The sequence below is a fragment of the Rhinatrema bivittatum genome, chromosome 2, assembly GCF_901001135.1.
Source record: "Rhinatrema bivittatum chromosome 2, aRhiBiv1.1, whole genome shotgun sequence".
Classification (NCBI taxonomy): Eukaryota; Metazoa; Chordata; class Amphibia; order Gymnophiona; family Rhinatrematidae; genus Rhinatrema; species Rhinatrema bivittatum.
The window spans coordinates 594944515-594960197 of NC_042616.1; the positions used below are offsets into that span (position 1 = coordinate 594944515).

At 43.2% G+C, this 15683-nt stretch overlaps 1 protein-coding gene across 1 annotated transcript in view; it reads right to left on the reverse strand.

Moving 5' to 3' along the window:
* The window catches only part of ROCK1 (Rho associated coiled-coil containing protein kinase 1), a 491909-nt gene that overhangs the window by 146206 nt on the left and 330020 nt on the right, over positions 1–15683 (reverse strand). The window contains 1 exon segment of the mRNA XM_029591102.1: positions 4323–4458. Within this exon segment, the coding sequence (XP_029446962.1) occupies positions 4323–4458 (136 nt within the window).

The window sequence follows — 15683 nt, forward strand, 5'->3', positions numbered from 1 at the left end:
CTCTCTTCATAGTAGGTTCCATTTACCATTTCACTCTGTCTCCTATCAGTCAACCAGTCTGTAATCCACGCCACCACCTTGGTGCTCACTCCCAGAATCCACGCCACCTTGGCGCTCACTCCCAGAATCCACACCACCACCTTGGCGCTCACTCCCAGAATCAGATTTGTCTAACAGGACCTTCCTCTGATGAATCCATGCTGCCTCGGGTCCAGCAATCCACCGGATAGTAGGTAGTTCACTATCCTTTCGTTCAACAGAGTCTCCATTAATTTTCTCACCACCGAGGTAAGGCTAACTGGCCTATATACTTTCCAGTCTCCTCTCTGCCACCATTCTTGTGAAGCAGACCACCATCGTTCTTTTCCAATCCCAAGGCACCATTCTCATTTCCAGGGATCTATTGAACAAAGCCTTCAGCAGACCCGCCTCTCAGTGTCCTGGGGTGTATCTCATCCGGCCCCATGGCCTTGTCCACTTTCAGTTTGTCTAGCTCCTCCCATATATTCTCTTCTGTAAAAAGACTTTCATCTACTTCATCCCCCTCTACGGTCTTGTTAATTAGCAAGGGGCCTTTCTCCAGAGTCTTCTTTAGTGAATACCGAACTGAAGTATTGGTTTAATATTTCTAATGTTTCTTCGTTACTCTCCACACATTGTTCCTTGTCACCTTTCAATTTCACTATACCACTTCTGACCTCCCTTTTTTCACTAATATATCTGAAAAATGTTTGTCACCTCGCTTTACCTCTTTGGCCATCCTTTCTTCTACTTGACCTTTTGCTTTCCTCAATTCTTTCTTCATTTCCCTCAGTTTTAACAGATATTTTTCTCTGTGTTCTTTTGGGTTCCTTTATACTTCTTGAATGCTGTTCTTTTTGCTTTTATTTTTTCAGTCACTTCCTTAAAGAACTAGATCAGTTTCTTATTCCTCTTACTCTTGTTTACTTTTCTAACAAATAGAGTTGCTGCCTTTGTAATAGCTCTTTTTATCTTGGCCCACTGTTGTTCCACCTCACCCATTTTCTTCCAGCCTTTCAGTTCTTCCTCTAGGTATGTCCCCATTTTGACAATGTCTATATATTTGAAATTCAAATTTCGGATCTTCATGTGTCTTCTCTGTATCTTATTTGCAAAATGGAACCATACCGTCTTATGATCACTGGTGCTCAGGTGAGCTCCTACCTGAACATTAGAGACATTATCACCATTAGTACGCACTAGATTTAGTATCACACCCTCTCTCATGGGTTCCATTATCATTTGTTGAGCAGAGCCCCTTGAATGGCATCCACTATCTCTCTACTTCTCGCAGATTTCGCAGAAGGGATACTCCAATCCACATCGAGCAGATTAAAATCTCCATCGAGCAACACTTTGCCCTTCTTCACCACCTTTTAGATGTCTTCTAGGAGTTCTCTGTCCAGTTCTTCTGTTTGAGTCGGTGGTTTGTAGATCACACTAGTAAAAATGGAAGTACCAGCATTTTTTTTTTTTTAGGACAGTCCACAAAGCTTCTTCTCTACCCCACATCCCTGCAATTCAGTTACTTGGATATTGTTATAACATAAATAGCTACTCCTCCCCCTTTTCTGTCCTCTCTATCCTTTCTTAGCAAGTTATAGCTGGGGTTGGAAGTAACCCAATCATGAGAATCGGTGAATTATGTCTCCATAACCGCAACAATGTACAAGTCTGCCTCCATCATTAGGGCCTGCAAGTCTGGGATTTTGTTACCCAGACTACGAGTAATTATAGTCAGTTTTACAGCTGCTCTTCCTAGTCAACTTTTCTGTATTTTTGAACCGATTGATTTTGTTACTTTCTCTTCTCTCTTCCTATTTTGCTTGGAGGTGACATGCCAAGTTCCCTGTCCACCTCCTGCCATCCCTGTTTCTTAGTTTAAATGCCTGATAATGTATGATTTGAATTTTTCACTTAGCATCCTCTTTCTTGCCATTCACAAATGTATCAACATTTGTAATAACAAACTGTGGTGTGAATAATCAGTCAAAAGATAATTTTAGTCCAAAATGAATTTGACCATCGAATAAAAGATGATGAGATCTACTTATTTAGAGAAATTCAGCAAGACCATGTCTTGAAATTATAATCATCGGTCACAAGGTAGTATTTTTTCAGGAAATTTTCAATATTACAATTAAAAACAACTTAACTTGAGAGGACAGTCCAATGATTCCAAAATCTTGTTCTTAAGAACAGCCGCCCGACACTGCCAGTCAAGCGGCTGTTCTTAAGAACAAGATTTTGGAGTCATTGGACTGTCCTCTCAAGTTGCAATATTGAAAATTTCCTGAAAAAAATTGCATATTAAAAATTATTTGAAAAAATACTCCCTTATGAAAGATAATTATAATTTCAAGATGTGGTATGGATAAGACCAACTTGCTAAATTTCTACAAATAAGTAAATCTAAGGTTCAAGAAGAATACTTAGCTTATCTTCATTGCCTGGGGAGCCAGAAATTGATCTGACAATGCATGTTGTTGCATCCCCTGATCTAATCCCGCCCCAAGAAAACCTCCATGAAAATGCACATTGTGGTACAACATACGTACTTTTACCTTCATATAGTATAGGCAGTTTTCCTAAAGCTCTTTTACCCAAGTAAATAGCTTTTGAAAAATGATCTTTCTAACTCTAACCAAAGAAAATGGCCAACATCATCATTCTCCCTCTGAAAGGCGTTCTAATTTATCTATTTATTTATTTTCAAACATTTAATATTCAGCTTTTATCTGGACTGGACTCAAAGCGGATTACAATAAATTTGAATGCTTAACAAGTCAGTATTGGAGCAGATGCTCGAACATGGCCAACAGTTCCAGAATTATATGAATATAACATAGCACAAAGTATAAGTCAAACTTTTATAGACAATAGCAGAACTAATATAATTTAACATACAGTATAGGCCAACCCAAAACCAGAACAAAGAACACTAGCTCTATCACCCTTATCAGCCGAGTGGTAAGGGCGGTGTAACATTGTTAAATAATAAAGCAAAGTGATTGCCTTATCTACGAATGGACCAGAAAATACAATTCTGAATCAGATTCTAGAGCAGCTTTAATTGCCCTCCATGGTAAGCGTTCATGTGTGGTGAGATTAGGACAATTTAACAAACATAACCGAGAGAAGGTCTGGACAAATAGCCATGCCTTTGCTTTCTTTCTGAAAATGAAGTAGCATGGTTCAAGGCAGATGGAAAGCAGAACCATGTTCCAGAGTTTGAGGGCAAAGCAGCTGAAGGCCTTCTTTCTTGTGTATGTTAGTTTAACAGACATTAGAGGAGGGGTGGCAAAGAGAGCAATCTGTAAGGACTGGAGATCTCGTGCCAGGATGTAGGGAGAAGAGGTGAGTTATACTCCAGGGCTTGTTTGTACATGCATATGTAGGAGAAACAGAGGATTCTGAATTTTATCCTGGCTTCAAAAGGAAGCCAGTGAAGATCATGAAGGATGGGTGTAATGTGGTATGAAGATTTGGCACCTACCAGGGGTCTGGCCGCTGTGCTTTGTAAGAGTTGCAACCATTTCAAGTTTGTTTTGGAGTACCCATTTAGTAGGGAGTTGCAATAGTTTAAGCGACTAATGACCAAAGCGTGAATGACAGAGGCCAGGTTATGCCGATTGAAATAATTGTGCAGTTGCTGGATATGATGGAGATGTATCAAGGAAGCTCTAACTACTTTGGCGATGTGGGAGGGTTAGTGTCCAGTTGGACTCCTAGGCCCCAGGCAGTTTCTTTGGGATGGAAAGGAGTTCCTGCAATGGATGGTAGAACAAGCAGGGGGTGGCCAAGGCAGCTCAATCAGAGGAGTTATTTGGCAGGGTTAAGTTTAAATTTATGATTAGATAGCTACTGTGCTACTGCTGAGAGACAGTTGTTGAGATTGGAGATGGGGGTAGCTTGGTCAGATCTTATGTCAATGCTAATTTGGATATCGCCAACAAACAAGAGGCATCTGACACTGAAGCTTCGAATAAGTTCACAAATTGGATGGGCATAGATGTTAAAACGAATCAGGGAAAGAACAGAACACCTTGTGGCACACCACAAGTGAGAATCCTACAAGCAATTCCAGTTACTAAGGGAGTACTTCACTAGTAGCTGGAACTGATGAGAGGAAGATATTTTGACAATCATTTGAAGGCTTCCTCTTCAACTGCAACAAAATAGAAGCTCTCGATACATAAAACTGTCCTGGCACATCTAACTAAATTAAGATTTCTCTCCTAATTTCTGCAGATTTTAATTTGGTAGTGAATATATGATCTATATACATTTAAATGACTTACCTTCATTTTCTACATTTCGTCTCTTTTCACTCTCTTGCTCTGCCTTTCTTTGGTATTCATTTATTCGATGTTGCAGCATCTTGTTTTCCTTCTCAATCTGAGATACAACAGATTCCAAGTTTTTTCTTAAATTTCCCTAAAATTAGAAAATATTTTTTTTTTGCTGACATGTTATTTTGCCTTACTATCACTGTATTTTAACAGACTGTTCCAGGCAGATTTTCACTGTCATTGTTAAACCACTTCCAAAAGATTCTTTTACCTAGTGGTGGATTTAAAAAAAAAAAAAAAATCTTCTAATTATTTAAAACAAATGCCAAGCATAATTATTTTGATGACAATTTTCAAAGTAATCTAAGCACCGCATTAGCCTGGATTACCTTCTCCTAGACTGCCTTGTCTGAATATTGTCTTTCTCTGCCCAGCTTATACAGTGTGCTTACTTTTAGCCACAGGAAAGATGTGCTCTTCTGTGTGTTTGCATCAGGGGAGTAAAACAATGCATGTACTTAGGTTTCTCAAAAGTATGGCAACTATGTTACCCTCTTCAACTGCCAATACAAAATAGCAGGTGAAAAGCAGCTGGGCAATTTTAGCACATGTATGCTATGTTAATATTTAAATTAACAAAGTACATGTGCTAAAAGCACCCAGACTTTGCAAATATGTGAGCTATCTGAAAATTACTCCCTCTAAGACTCAGGTATTTTGGTAATAATTGATGCTTTCAAGGAAAAATACATTTTTAAAAATGTAATGAAATGGGGAACCAAAGGCAATTTCATTTTTCAAGAGCCTTCAACTCTGATGTATTATAGGTAAATTTGTCTTTGCACTGATATAGAGCAAGCACATTTGGAATGGCCAGTATGAATAGATCACCAAGACACTAGTTGCAATAATACAGTAAATGATATAGAAAAGGATGAAATCTGAGAAAAGAGACAACTATACTACTGAGAAAGGAAATAATTTGAAAGGCTGAGAAATACTGTAAAATAGTACAAACATTCCTCTGTTGCTATCAAAGGACAGCAACTGTTCTTAACAATTTTGAAACAAAACAAGTACCGTGCTCAAAAGCAATACAAACTCCTTACACATTATAACATCAAAAGCAAGCAATTACTATCACGTATATATGTGAATCAATGCTCTGTCTAGGGCCAGCAGTTCTCAGCCAGGGTGTCACCAAGCACACGCAGGTGTATCGCCACACTTTCCGGTCCCCCGCTGGCGCAGTTGCTCCCCCCTGCCCCAGTGAAATAGGAACTCATTCTCCCCCCGGGCTTAAAATGCTGATTGCCCAGGCGGAACGTGGCAGGAGAGCTAGAGGCAGTGGCACCAGCATGGTCTCTTTTCCTGCTCCCCCCCCCCCCCCAGTGGCTGCGGGCATGGGAAGAAAAAAACATGCTAGTGTGGGCAGCATCAGCCCAAAGAAGAGAGGTGCGGCCTGAAGTAGAGCAGCGTGGTGCGGAGCAAACGAGGAGCAACATCAGCCCCCGCAGTGGATGGGATGCCTTTCTCGAGGCTGCGAGGGCTGGAAGTGGAGGAGGCTGCTGCTAGTTCAATGGGAGAGAGTGAGTGAGCAAGCAAGCATATGTGTTTGAGATCCTGTGTGTGAGTGTATATCTTTGTAAGAAAGCAAGTATGTGAGTGTTTGAGAGCCTGTATGTGTGTGATTGAAAACCTGTTTGGGTGAAAGAGAGTATGAGTGTGTGATTGAGATAGCATGAATGTAAGTGTATGATTGAGAACCTGTATGTGTGAGAGAGATCATGTGTATGTATGATTAAGAGCCTGTGTGTGTGTATATGATTAAGAGCCAGTGTAGATGGGAGAGCATGTGAATATGTGATTGAGAGCCTGCGTGTAAGTGAGAGAAAGAGAGAACATGTGTGTAAGTGTGTGAATGCGAGTTTATGTGTGTGTGAGAGTAAACACGCGTGTATATGTGCATCAATGAGAGCCTATGTAAGTGAGAGAGCATGTGTATATGTGTGTAATTGAGAGCCAGTGTGAAAGAGAGAGCTGGTGTGTGACAGAGAGAGGAGAAAGTTGCAAGCAAACCAACCCTCCTCCTGCTAATTCAAGACAGTCTCAAGGCACCTGGGTATCAAATGTTCCCAGGTATGCAGATCAAAGCATTTTTAAATCCTTATTATTTTTCATTATTGGGTCTTTGTATTTATTTTGAAATATTTTATTGGTATCTAGAAGTTTTCGATATGAGTTTTTAATTATTGGATATTTCATTCATCAGCTGTTTTGAAATAATCTGTTTTTATTAGTATGGTTTTACTGCTATCGATTTTATATTTCTTGCTTTATGTTATGAGGATTGGTGAGTTCTCTTTTTCCTTTGTTTCACTGCATACAGAGTCTCTGGCTTGTTGTGGTTTCCAGTTCAGTTTTTGTCTTAAGGCCTGGTGTAATATTTTCAGTGTTGCCTATTCTTAGGTAAGGTGGTTACCTGTTTGAGTGCTGGAAATTGGTGCTGTTTTGGTATGTTTACTATTTATGCAATTTTGTTCAGACAGAGTATTTACCTTTCCCCCTTGTGTCATTCTTAACAATAAAAATATACTGGGCCTTTATTTTTTATTTCCATCGTGAATTGTAATGAGCAGTGTGTCACAGATGTGAGTGTGGTCTGTCAGGTGTGTCACGATGGGAAAAAGGTTGAGAACCATTGAACATGAATCCCCCGTCTCCGAAGATAGGCACCGACAACCGCTAGGCATTTGGTAAAGACACTAGGCGCGGATGCCAGGCCAAAGGGCAGGGCGCGATACTGGTAGTGACTCCCATCAACCAGGAATCGGAGGTATTGCCGATCCACTGGGAAGAAGGGGATATGCACATATGTGTCTTTTAGATCTAGAGAGCAGAGCCAGTCTCCCACTTTGAGAAGGGGGATTAAGGTGCCCAACGAGACCATTTTGAACTTCTCCTTCACCAAGAAATGGTTTAAGGCCCTCAGATCCAAAATGAGCTGGAGCCCCACTGTCTTCTAGGAGATTAGAAAATACCTGGAGTAGAACCCCTCACCATGCTGTTTGGGCAGATCGAGTTTGACCACCCGAGCCAGTACAAGGGCGGAGAACTCTACCCGAAGCAAATGTACGTTCCCTGTTGGCCTCCACTTGGGGGACACGGAGGCGAGTGGGGTGGAACTCGCTGGAAGTGTAACCTATAGCCCTGATGCACGATGGACAGGACCCACAGGTCTGATGTTATGGAAGTCCATCGGTCTGCGAATAGCTGGAGCTGACCCCCAACCAGGGGGGTCGGTGTCCTGCGGTAAGGGCTGGCTCATGCTTCCTGGCCGCCATTCAAAACCCTGTGGAGGGGTTCTGCGGTGGAACTGTGGTTGCTCGGGGTGCCCGAAGTGGTCTGTGTCTTGCTCTGGTAGGAAGTTGTTGAGGTCTGACCCTCAGAACTGACAGGTAGTATTTACATGGCCGGTAGAAGGGCCTCTTCGGATATTGCCGAGGGGGCTTCTCAGGTGGCTGGGTGTCAGAGGTACAAGATGACAATTGCTGAAGATAGCCCTTCAGTTTTGCTACCGCCTCCTTGATTCAGTCTCCAAACAGATTTTCCCCCATGCATGGCAAGTCAGCCAGGCATTCCTGTATTTCAAGGCATGGAGCCATGTTGTCCACCGAGCACGTAGCCATGCTATCCGCCGAGCTCTGATGCCCACCGCATCGATTCTCATGGCTGTCTTGAAGACATCATAAGCAGAGTGAACTTCATGCTTATTACTCTCCAGGCCCTGCTGGACTATTTTTTGGAAATCCTCCTGGAATTGCTGTGGCTGGCGTTCACTGAATTCAAGGGCCTGTTTCCATAGGTTCCTGGAGTATTGCCCAAATACAATTGGTAGCAAGCAATTCGGGCAGATAACAATGCGCCCTGAAATACCCAGAGCTCAAGGGCATCGAGAGCCCTATGTTACTGCCCTGGAGGAGCTGAGGCATGGGTGCGGATCCTCTTTGCCTTCTTCAAGGCTGACTCCACCACCACCGATTGGTGGGGGAGCCGACAGCACTCAAACCCGGTGGTAGGCTGGACTAGGCAAACTGAGTCCGTCTTCTGGTTCACCGGTGGCTCCCAAAGGAGGGTTACCAGTTCCTTGAGGATGTCATGGACTGTCACCACCACCGCCTCTTTGGGGCATCCATGAACTGAAGAATCTCAAGTAACTTATGCCTGGTGTCCTGTTCTGTTAAAAGCTGGAAAGGCACTGATTCTGCCATAACATTTACAAAGGCCATGAAGGAGAGATCCTCCGAGGGAGAATTTCACCATTCCTCCAGCGGAGAGGGCTCTGAAGGCAGATTCTCCAATTCCTCAGTGAAGGACATGGACGCCTCCCTATCCTAGGGGTCATAAGGGGCCTACCCCTCACTTCCAGGGTTGTGTGTGTGTGTGTGGGGGGGGGGGCGAAGACCCAACAGCAGGCGAGGTATAGGCCTCAAAAGTACCAAAGAAGGAGCCAGAGGCATTGATGGACTTTGAGGCCATAAAAGTGCAGATAGGTCCACCGGCATCGGAGGCACTGATGGGACTGATCCCAATGGCCCTGGGGGAACTGGGAGGTGGCCATGCGTCCTCAAGATGCCATCGAACCCGATGGCCCTGCCTCTTCAGAGGAGTTGCTCACTGGTACGGGGGCCGGTGGTGGTGGCAGCGGTGCACCCTTCAGCCACGAAGAGGCTCAGGAGAACACCGAGCAGCATATTGAGCCGTTCCAGTAAAAGCGCAAGCACCAGCAAAGATTGCTCCTGCAGTGGTCCCGGTGGAACTGGAGGCTCAACTGCACGTGCCTCTCCAATTCCTCCCCAAAGGCAGCAGAGGACAAAACAGCTTGAGAAAGAGGTGGAATCGGGACATTCCCCATGGAATTGGTGGACACGAGCCCTCCACTGGTATTGGTGGAGGCTGCCTGGAGGCTTCAGAGGTGTCAGAGAGAATCGCTTCCTCTGCCTGAGACCACTTTGGAGGCACCAATGCCGATGCCTGCATGTGGTCTGGCTTAGAGGACGATGACAAATGCCGATGTTTCCTTGACTGTTCATGATGATCACCCATGGTCTTTTCCCAGGACTGAGGGAGACAGTGAGGAACCAGACTGGGAACGGGATAACAAAGACCATGGTCAGTCTGCGGCAAGTGGTCAATGGTCAGCGGACACGGGACAGTTGGTGATAGACTGCAAATTATCAAAGGATTTACCAGGTAACAGAGTAGAATAGACGAAAAATACGAGGGACCCTACGCGACGTAGGAACAGCAGCAAATTTTTAGAAAACTGAAAATGAAGCGCGAGCTCACGACCACGAGGCAGCAGCTTCGCGGAAAGGAAGAGAATGAAGAGGGACCCCGTGTGGATGCGTGGTTAGCGGCATGCTGGGCATGCTCAATGTGCCAGACAAAGTTTTCTGTGCCGGGCTCCATCAGATGATGTCACCCATGTATGAGGACTACCATCCTGCTTGTCTTTGGAGAATACTGGGATTCCTGAGCAACTAGTCACTATTCAATTCCATCCTACCACCCACAACAGCCTCATTTTTTATATATTATTACCCCCACTTAACTGGAAAATCTTCAAAGTAAGAGTCAATTAGTTATTTGGAACAAACACTGAATTAAATCTGATTTTAGAGATTAATTAATTTTAGTCCTATTGGTCATTCACTACCATTAATCAGCTAATAATCAAATTTCTGTCATGGTTGTGAGCCCTTGTGCTGTAGCGTGGTTGATGCTGCTTCGTAGTTGAACCTATTAGACCCCGGCAGACAAATGATGGACATGCTCTACTGGGACAAGAGTTGGCGTTTCACCTGTACCAGTCCAGTTCCCCATGGACTGAGCGCCTATGGATTCCAGGGGCCAGCAGGACTTAGGTGAGTGTCCCCTAAGGAGCAATCAGAGAGAGTCCAGGAACAGGCAGTGGTCAGGGCAGGCAGCAAGCAGACATTATCCAGACCCAGGCCACGGGTTAAGGCAGGTAGTGAGCAGACAAAATCCAGGTCCAGGCCAAGGGTCAGAGCAGGTGGCAAGCCAGGTGTGAAGTCAGAGGTCAGAACCAGAGAATCAGGCCAAGACAAACTAGACAAAGAAAGATAAGATACCAAGGGGCTAGCCAGGGCAGGACAAACAAGACAAGACAAAGGAGACCAAGCAAGGATACAAACAAGGCAAGGCAGCGAGAGGATAGAACAGCAGGACAAAGCACAGAAACATCGAGAAAAGGCACAGGGATTAGCAACACACACTGCAGAGCAGGAGGATCTGTTGCTGAGGCATCTGCTGGGAGCACAGCTGAGGTTTAAATGCCCAGCCGTGCTGTCATCAGGACACGCCATCAATCTCTTTCCCGCTGCGGGGCCTAGAAAGGTGCAGCAAGTGTTCATGCATGCGCCTAGGGGGAGGTACAGTGTGATGGCTAGAAGTGTGCTGGCAGCATCTCAGGGCCTTCCTGCAGCCAGCCGGAATGTTACAATTTCAAATCATAGATTTAAATGACACAAGTTTAAAAACTCTAGTGCAATTTAATAACCCTTAACTTAATCAGTGTGTTTTTTTTCATACTTCAGCACATCAACAAATTAAGATACAGACAGAAGCCCATCAGTAAGATGGGGGCCATCCAGTCTTCTGCACCAAGTGCCACATGTATTATTCTCTATTTATTGATGAGAGATTGTATGCGGCACCTGGTGCAGAGAGCTTCTTGTTCTCAGGGAACAAGTGTGATCTCTGGAGGCCAGAATAGCAGACCTAGAGAAGCTGAGGCTGACTAAGGTATATGGAGGAGATCTTCAGGGATACAGTTAAGATATTCTAATTCCAATCTGACAGCCCTTGTGTTGCTTTGGAGAAGCAAGGTCACCTGGAAGGAAACCATTACCTTGGTGTGGTAGAAAGTGATCCTGTAGTTATGACCTGCCCTTCATGTGATGCTTTATCCTCTTGCACAGAGGATGTCTCCAGGAGTCCATGCCCAGGAGTTAGAACAGTTGGTGTAGTTTGCAATTCAATCTTTAGGAAAGTAAATATCTGGGTGGCTGGTGCTTGTGAATATCACTTGGTAATTTGCCTGCCTGGGGGCGAAAGTAGCTGACTTCACGTGCCATCTAGATATAATTTTAGATAGTGCTAGGGAAAAGATAGCTGTAGTGGTACATATGGGTACCAATAACATGGGAAGGAGGTTCTGGAGTTAAATCTAGGTTCTAAGGTAGGAAACTGAAATCCAGAAACAGGATACTGGGCTTGATGGACCTTCAGTCTGACTCAGTATGGCAAGATTGTAAGTTCATAAAGTTTCTAGCAAATGTTATTTATTTATTGTGTTGATTTATATTCTGCTTTTTCAGGTACTTCAAAGAGGATGTTCTAGTATGATTAATCTCCAGTTTTCCTGCCAATTTGTTTTCAGTATTCCTAAAATTTTGCTTAGTATCTAAATACAATGAATAAATTGTTTTGTATTCTATTCCAAATCAATGTTCATATAGCTTTAAGATCTGCAACAGAAATCTCTCCTCTTAAATCCCTTCAAGATCCACATTTTTATTTTGCCCAAGATCATACATACTTTTATAATAAAATGTTTTTAAAGTTTAAAAAAGTAGGGTTGCACCCTGGAGGGAGTGTGGAGAAGTAAGGATGAAGGCACATATATAGTGGTCTTGTGATATAATTGTACCATATTGGAAAAAAAGTACAAAAGTTGATTTTGGACATTGCAAAAATCCCAGTGAAATGGAACCTGAAGATTTCTCTCCTCAGTGCACTTGTTGATTCTGTATTACAAAGCCTGAAAAACGTAATTGTCCAGATATTGCTTTCAGCACGATGTGAAACAGCTGTGCACTGGAGGAACCTGGAAGTACCTAGTTTGAAGACTTTGGAGCATACACCAAAAGGAAAATCTTACAACAATCAAAAGGCTTACTGGCTACATCTTTTGTTTGCATATAAAAAAAAACTGTAATGATTGGGACAAAACCCACACGGGAGAGGGGTGGGAAGGGGTTTGGGTGAATTTGTATTCTGTTGCTTGGCTTGCCAGTTTATGGATGTTTTGAATGTTATTATGTAAAACTTGCAAACTAGCAAGTTCCTATCCCTATTTTTTAATTCTTTCAATTTATACACCTCCTACCAAGTTCTTCATATTCTGATGCCATCCAGCTACTTACCCCAAAGAGGTATTATCTGAAGACATTAGTTCACCTGCTAGACCAATGGGTCATATGATCATGCCCAGCATTAAATAGACTAATAAAACTTCCAGAGCTTTCTGGAAAATGCAAGTATCCTTTGCTGTGTATGCACTGCAGTTCCTGCACTACTGAGGACCCACAGTTCTATATCTTAGCTTTAACAGTGGGAAGGTGGATGGGTTTGTGTTACTGCTGAACTGTCTTCAGAAAACATCAGCTCCAAGTAAAATTAAGCTACTTATCTATGACAGGTGTTCTCCATAGATAGTAAAATTATCAGTCACACAAGTGAGTTACATTGTCTGATGGAGAAGACTCACAAAAGCTCTCTCAGAGCCCAGAAAAAATTAAAAGACACACTATGCAAGCCTCTTCAATCTTATAATCTAAGCTAAAATCATCAACTCCAAAATTAGAGTGAAAGAAGGAATGAGTAGCTCATCATCCTGTCTACAAAGAACTCTCATTACAGGAAAGCAACTTAGTTTTCTCTATTGACAAGCAGATAACCAACCACATAAGTAGGAATCCTTAGCTAAGGATTTCCTTTCCATCAAAAAAAGAGGAAAATACAAAAATCACCAACAACCCTGTATAAGTCCCAGGTGAGACCTCATTTGGAATACTATGTACAATCTGGAGACCACATCTTCAAACGGACATAAATCAGATGGTTTCGGTCCAAAGGGTGGCTACTAAAATGATCTGTGGTCTTTGGAAAGACAAAGATCTAAACATGTATACCTTTCAGTAAAGGCGGGATAGACGAGATAAGATAAAAAAAACATTTAAATACCTCCAAGGTATCAATATACCTGAGGCAGGCCTCTTTTTTTTTTTGATTGACAATTTTTATTGGTCTTCACATGTAAAATATACAAACAGTGAGACACTAGGCAACCAACAAGTTATCAATGCAAGATTAAACCTCCACCCAGCCCCCCCCCCCCCCCCCGACAGATTACTGCAATCAAGAATATATAAACTGGAGTACATATAATACAGTCTTATTCTTAGACCACTGTAGCGAGCAGGTTATACATTAACAAGTCATCTCTCATATAAAATACATGAACATAGACTCTATGACAGTTGATTCCTCCATGTCAGATAAGGATCCCATATTCTATAATATTTAGGCAAAGTATGATTTTTAATCACAGTTATGGTCAAGTCGGACTACCACTGCTTCCCTAGTAGGGAGGTCTGGGCGCTTCCAAAACAGAGCTAGCTCACACCTGGCTGCAAGGATGATTTGGTGTGTGAGTAACCATTGATAGTGAGGGACTGGTGGAGACACATTCAGTAAAACATGCTCAGGAGCTAGGGGAACCTCTAAGCCTAGAATACCTGCAACCAATTTTTGGGTGTCTTCCCAAAACATGTTCACCTTTCGACAAGTCCACCACATATGGAAGTAAGTGCCAGTCCCCCCACACTTTTTCCAACAATCGGCACTAAACGTTGGTAAATCTTCTGTATCCGAACAGGCGTCAAGTACCATCGCATTAATACTTTATACCCATTTTCTGTTAATGTGGCCGAAATCGAGCTGCGTTTTGTGTTTTGAAAGATTAATTCCCAGGTCTCTGGAGAGATATGTTTGCCCAAATCACGTTCCCAAGCCTTCTCATACGGGGCTGGGAGCCTCACAGCATTACCCAGGAAGCCTTAAAGATTAGAAATAATGCCAGACTGACTGTCTGCTTTATTACACCAATGTTCCAGTATTGTTTTCCCCTTCCGAAGCTCAACCCCCACATTCTCTGACAGTAGAAAATGTCGGAGTTGCAAATACAAGAATATATCTTGCTCACGAAACTGCCACTTCTCCCAAAGCTCTGGAAAGGTGAGAAATCCCTGAGAGCCCCAGACATGCTCAAATTGAGCAATTCCCCTACTGAGCAATGAGTGATAGTGTGAAAGTGCTTGTCCCGCTGCAAATTTTATATTATAGTTAAGGGCGGTACTATAGAAATAACGGCGAGTGCCAACAAAATGCACCCTCCATTTCTCCCATGTATTTAAAGTCGTCTTTGTGGTAGGGGCAATTTCACCTTCTCTCAGCCAGGTGTCCCTAGGCTGCCAAAGCATGGCCCGCAATGGCATACGCCCCACTATATCCTGTTCAAGATTTACCCAAAGCGGCTGGTCGCTCATTTTATGCCAGATAATCATGGCCCTTAACTGAGCGACCGCCCAATACCACTGTAGGTTGGGGACTCCCAAGCCCCCCCTACTAGTAGGTTGAAATATTACTGCCCTTCGAATCCGAGGTGGCTTCTGCTTCCAAATATAGTTAAAAACACGTCTTTGCAACACTTCAGCATATTATTGGGGATAGATATAGGAAGTGACTGGAATAGATACAAAAGCCGTGGTAAGAGATTCATTTTTACCACAGCTATCCGCCCCAACCATGAGAGGGAGAGGCCAGACCAAATGTCCAATTCCTTAAAGAGTGTTTGCCAGAGGGGTTTATAGTTCAATTCCAGGAGGTCCCCATAATTCTTGCCAATACGTATACCCAAGTATTTAATGTGATGTGCTGCCCACTTAAAGGGAAGTTTGGACTGCAAACGCGCCCTCTGTTCGTCTCCTAAAGTTAAATTGAGCATTTCAGATTTTTCGAGGTTTAATCTGAACCCGGAGACTTTAATAAAGTCTTGCAACACTGCAATTGTCCCCGGGAGTGAAAGATCTGGTTTAGTGAGGGTAAATAGGACATCATCCGCAAACATAGCTATTTTGTGCTCTGACGATCCCAAGTGAACCCCATGAATATCACCTGAGGCACGTATATGATGAGCTAAGGGTTCTAAAAAAAGGGCAAAAAGAAGTGGCGAAAGGGGACACCCCTGCCGTGTACCTCGCTGGATGGGCAGAGGTTCCGAGTATATACCATTAACCTTTACCCTCACTTGGGTTTGGGCATATAAATTGTGCAACCATGCCAAAAAAGAGTCACCAAAGTTCATTTTCCTCAAGACACTGAAAAGATATGGCCAGTGGACCATATCAAAGGCCTTCTCAGCATCTGTAGACAATAATACTGCTGGGGTCCCCTGCCTCTGTACCGACCAGATAAGGTTCACTACCTTCCTGACATCGTCTG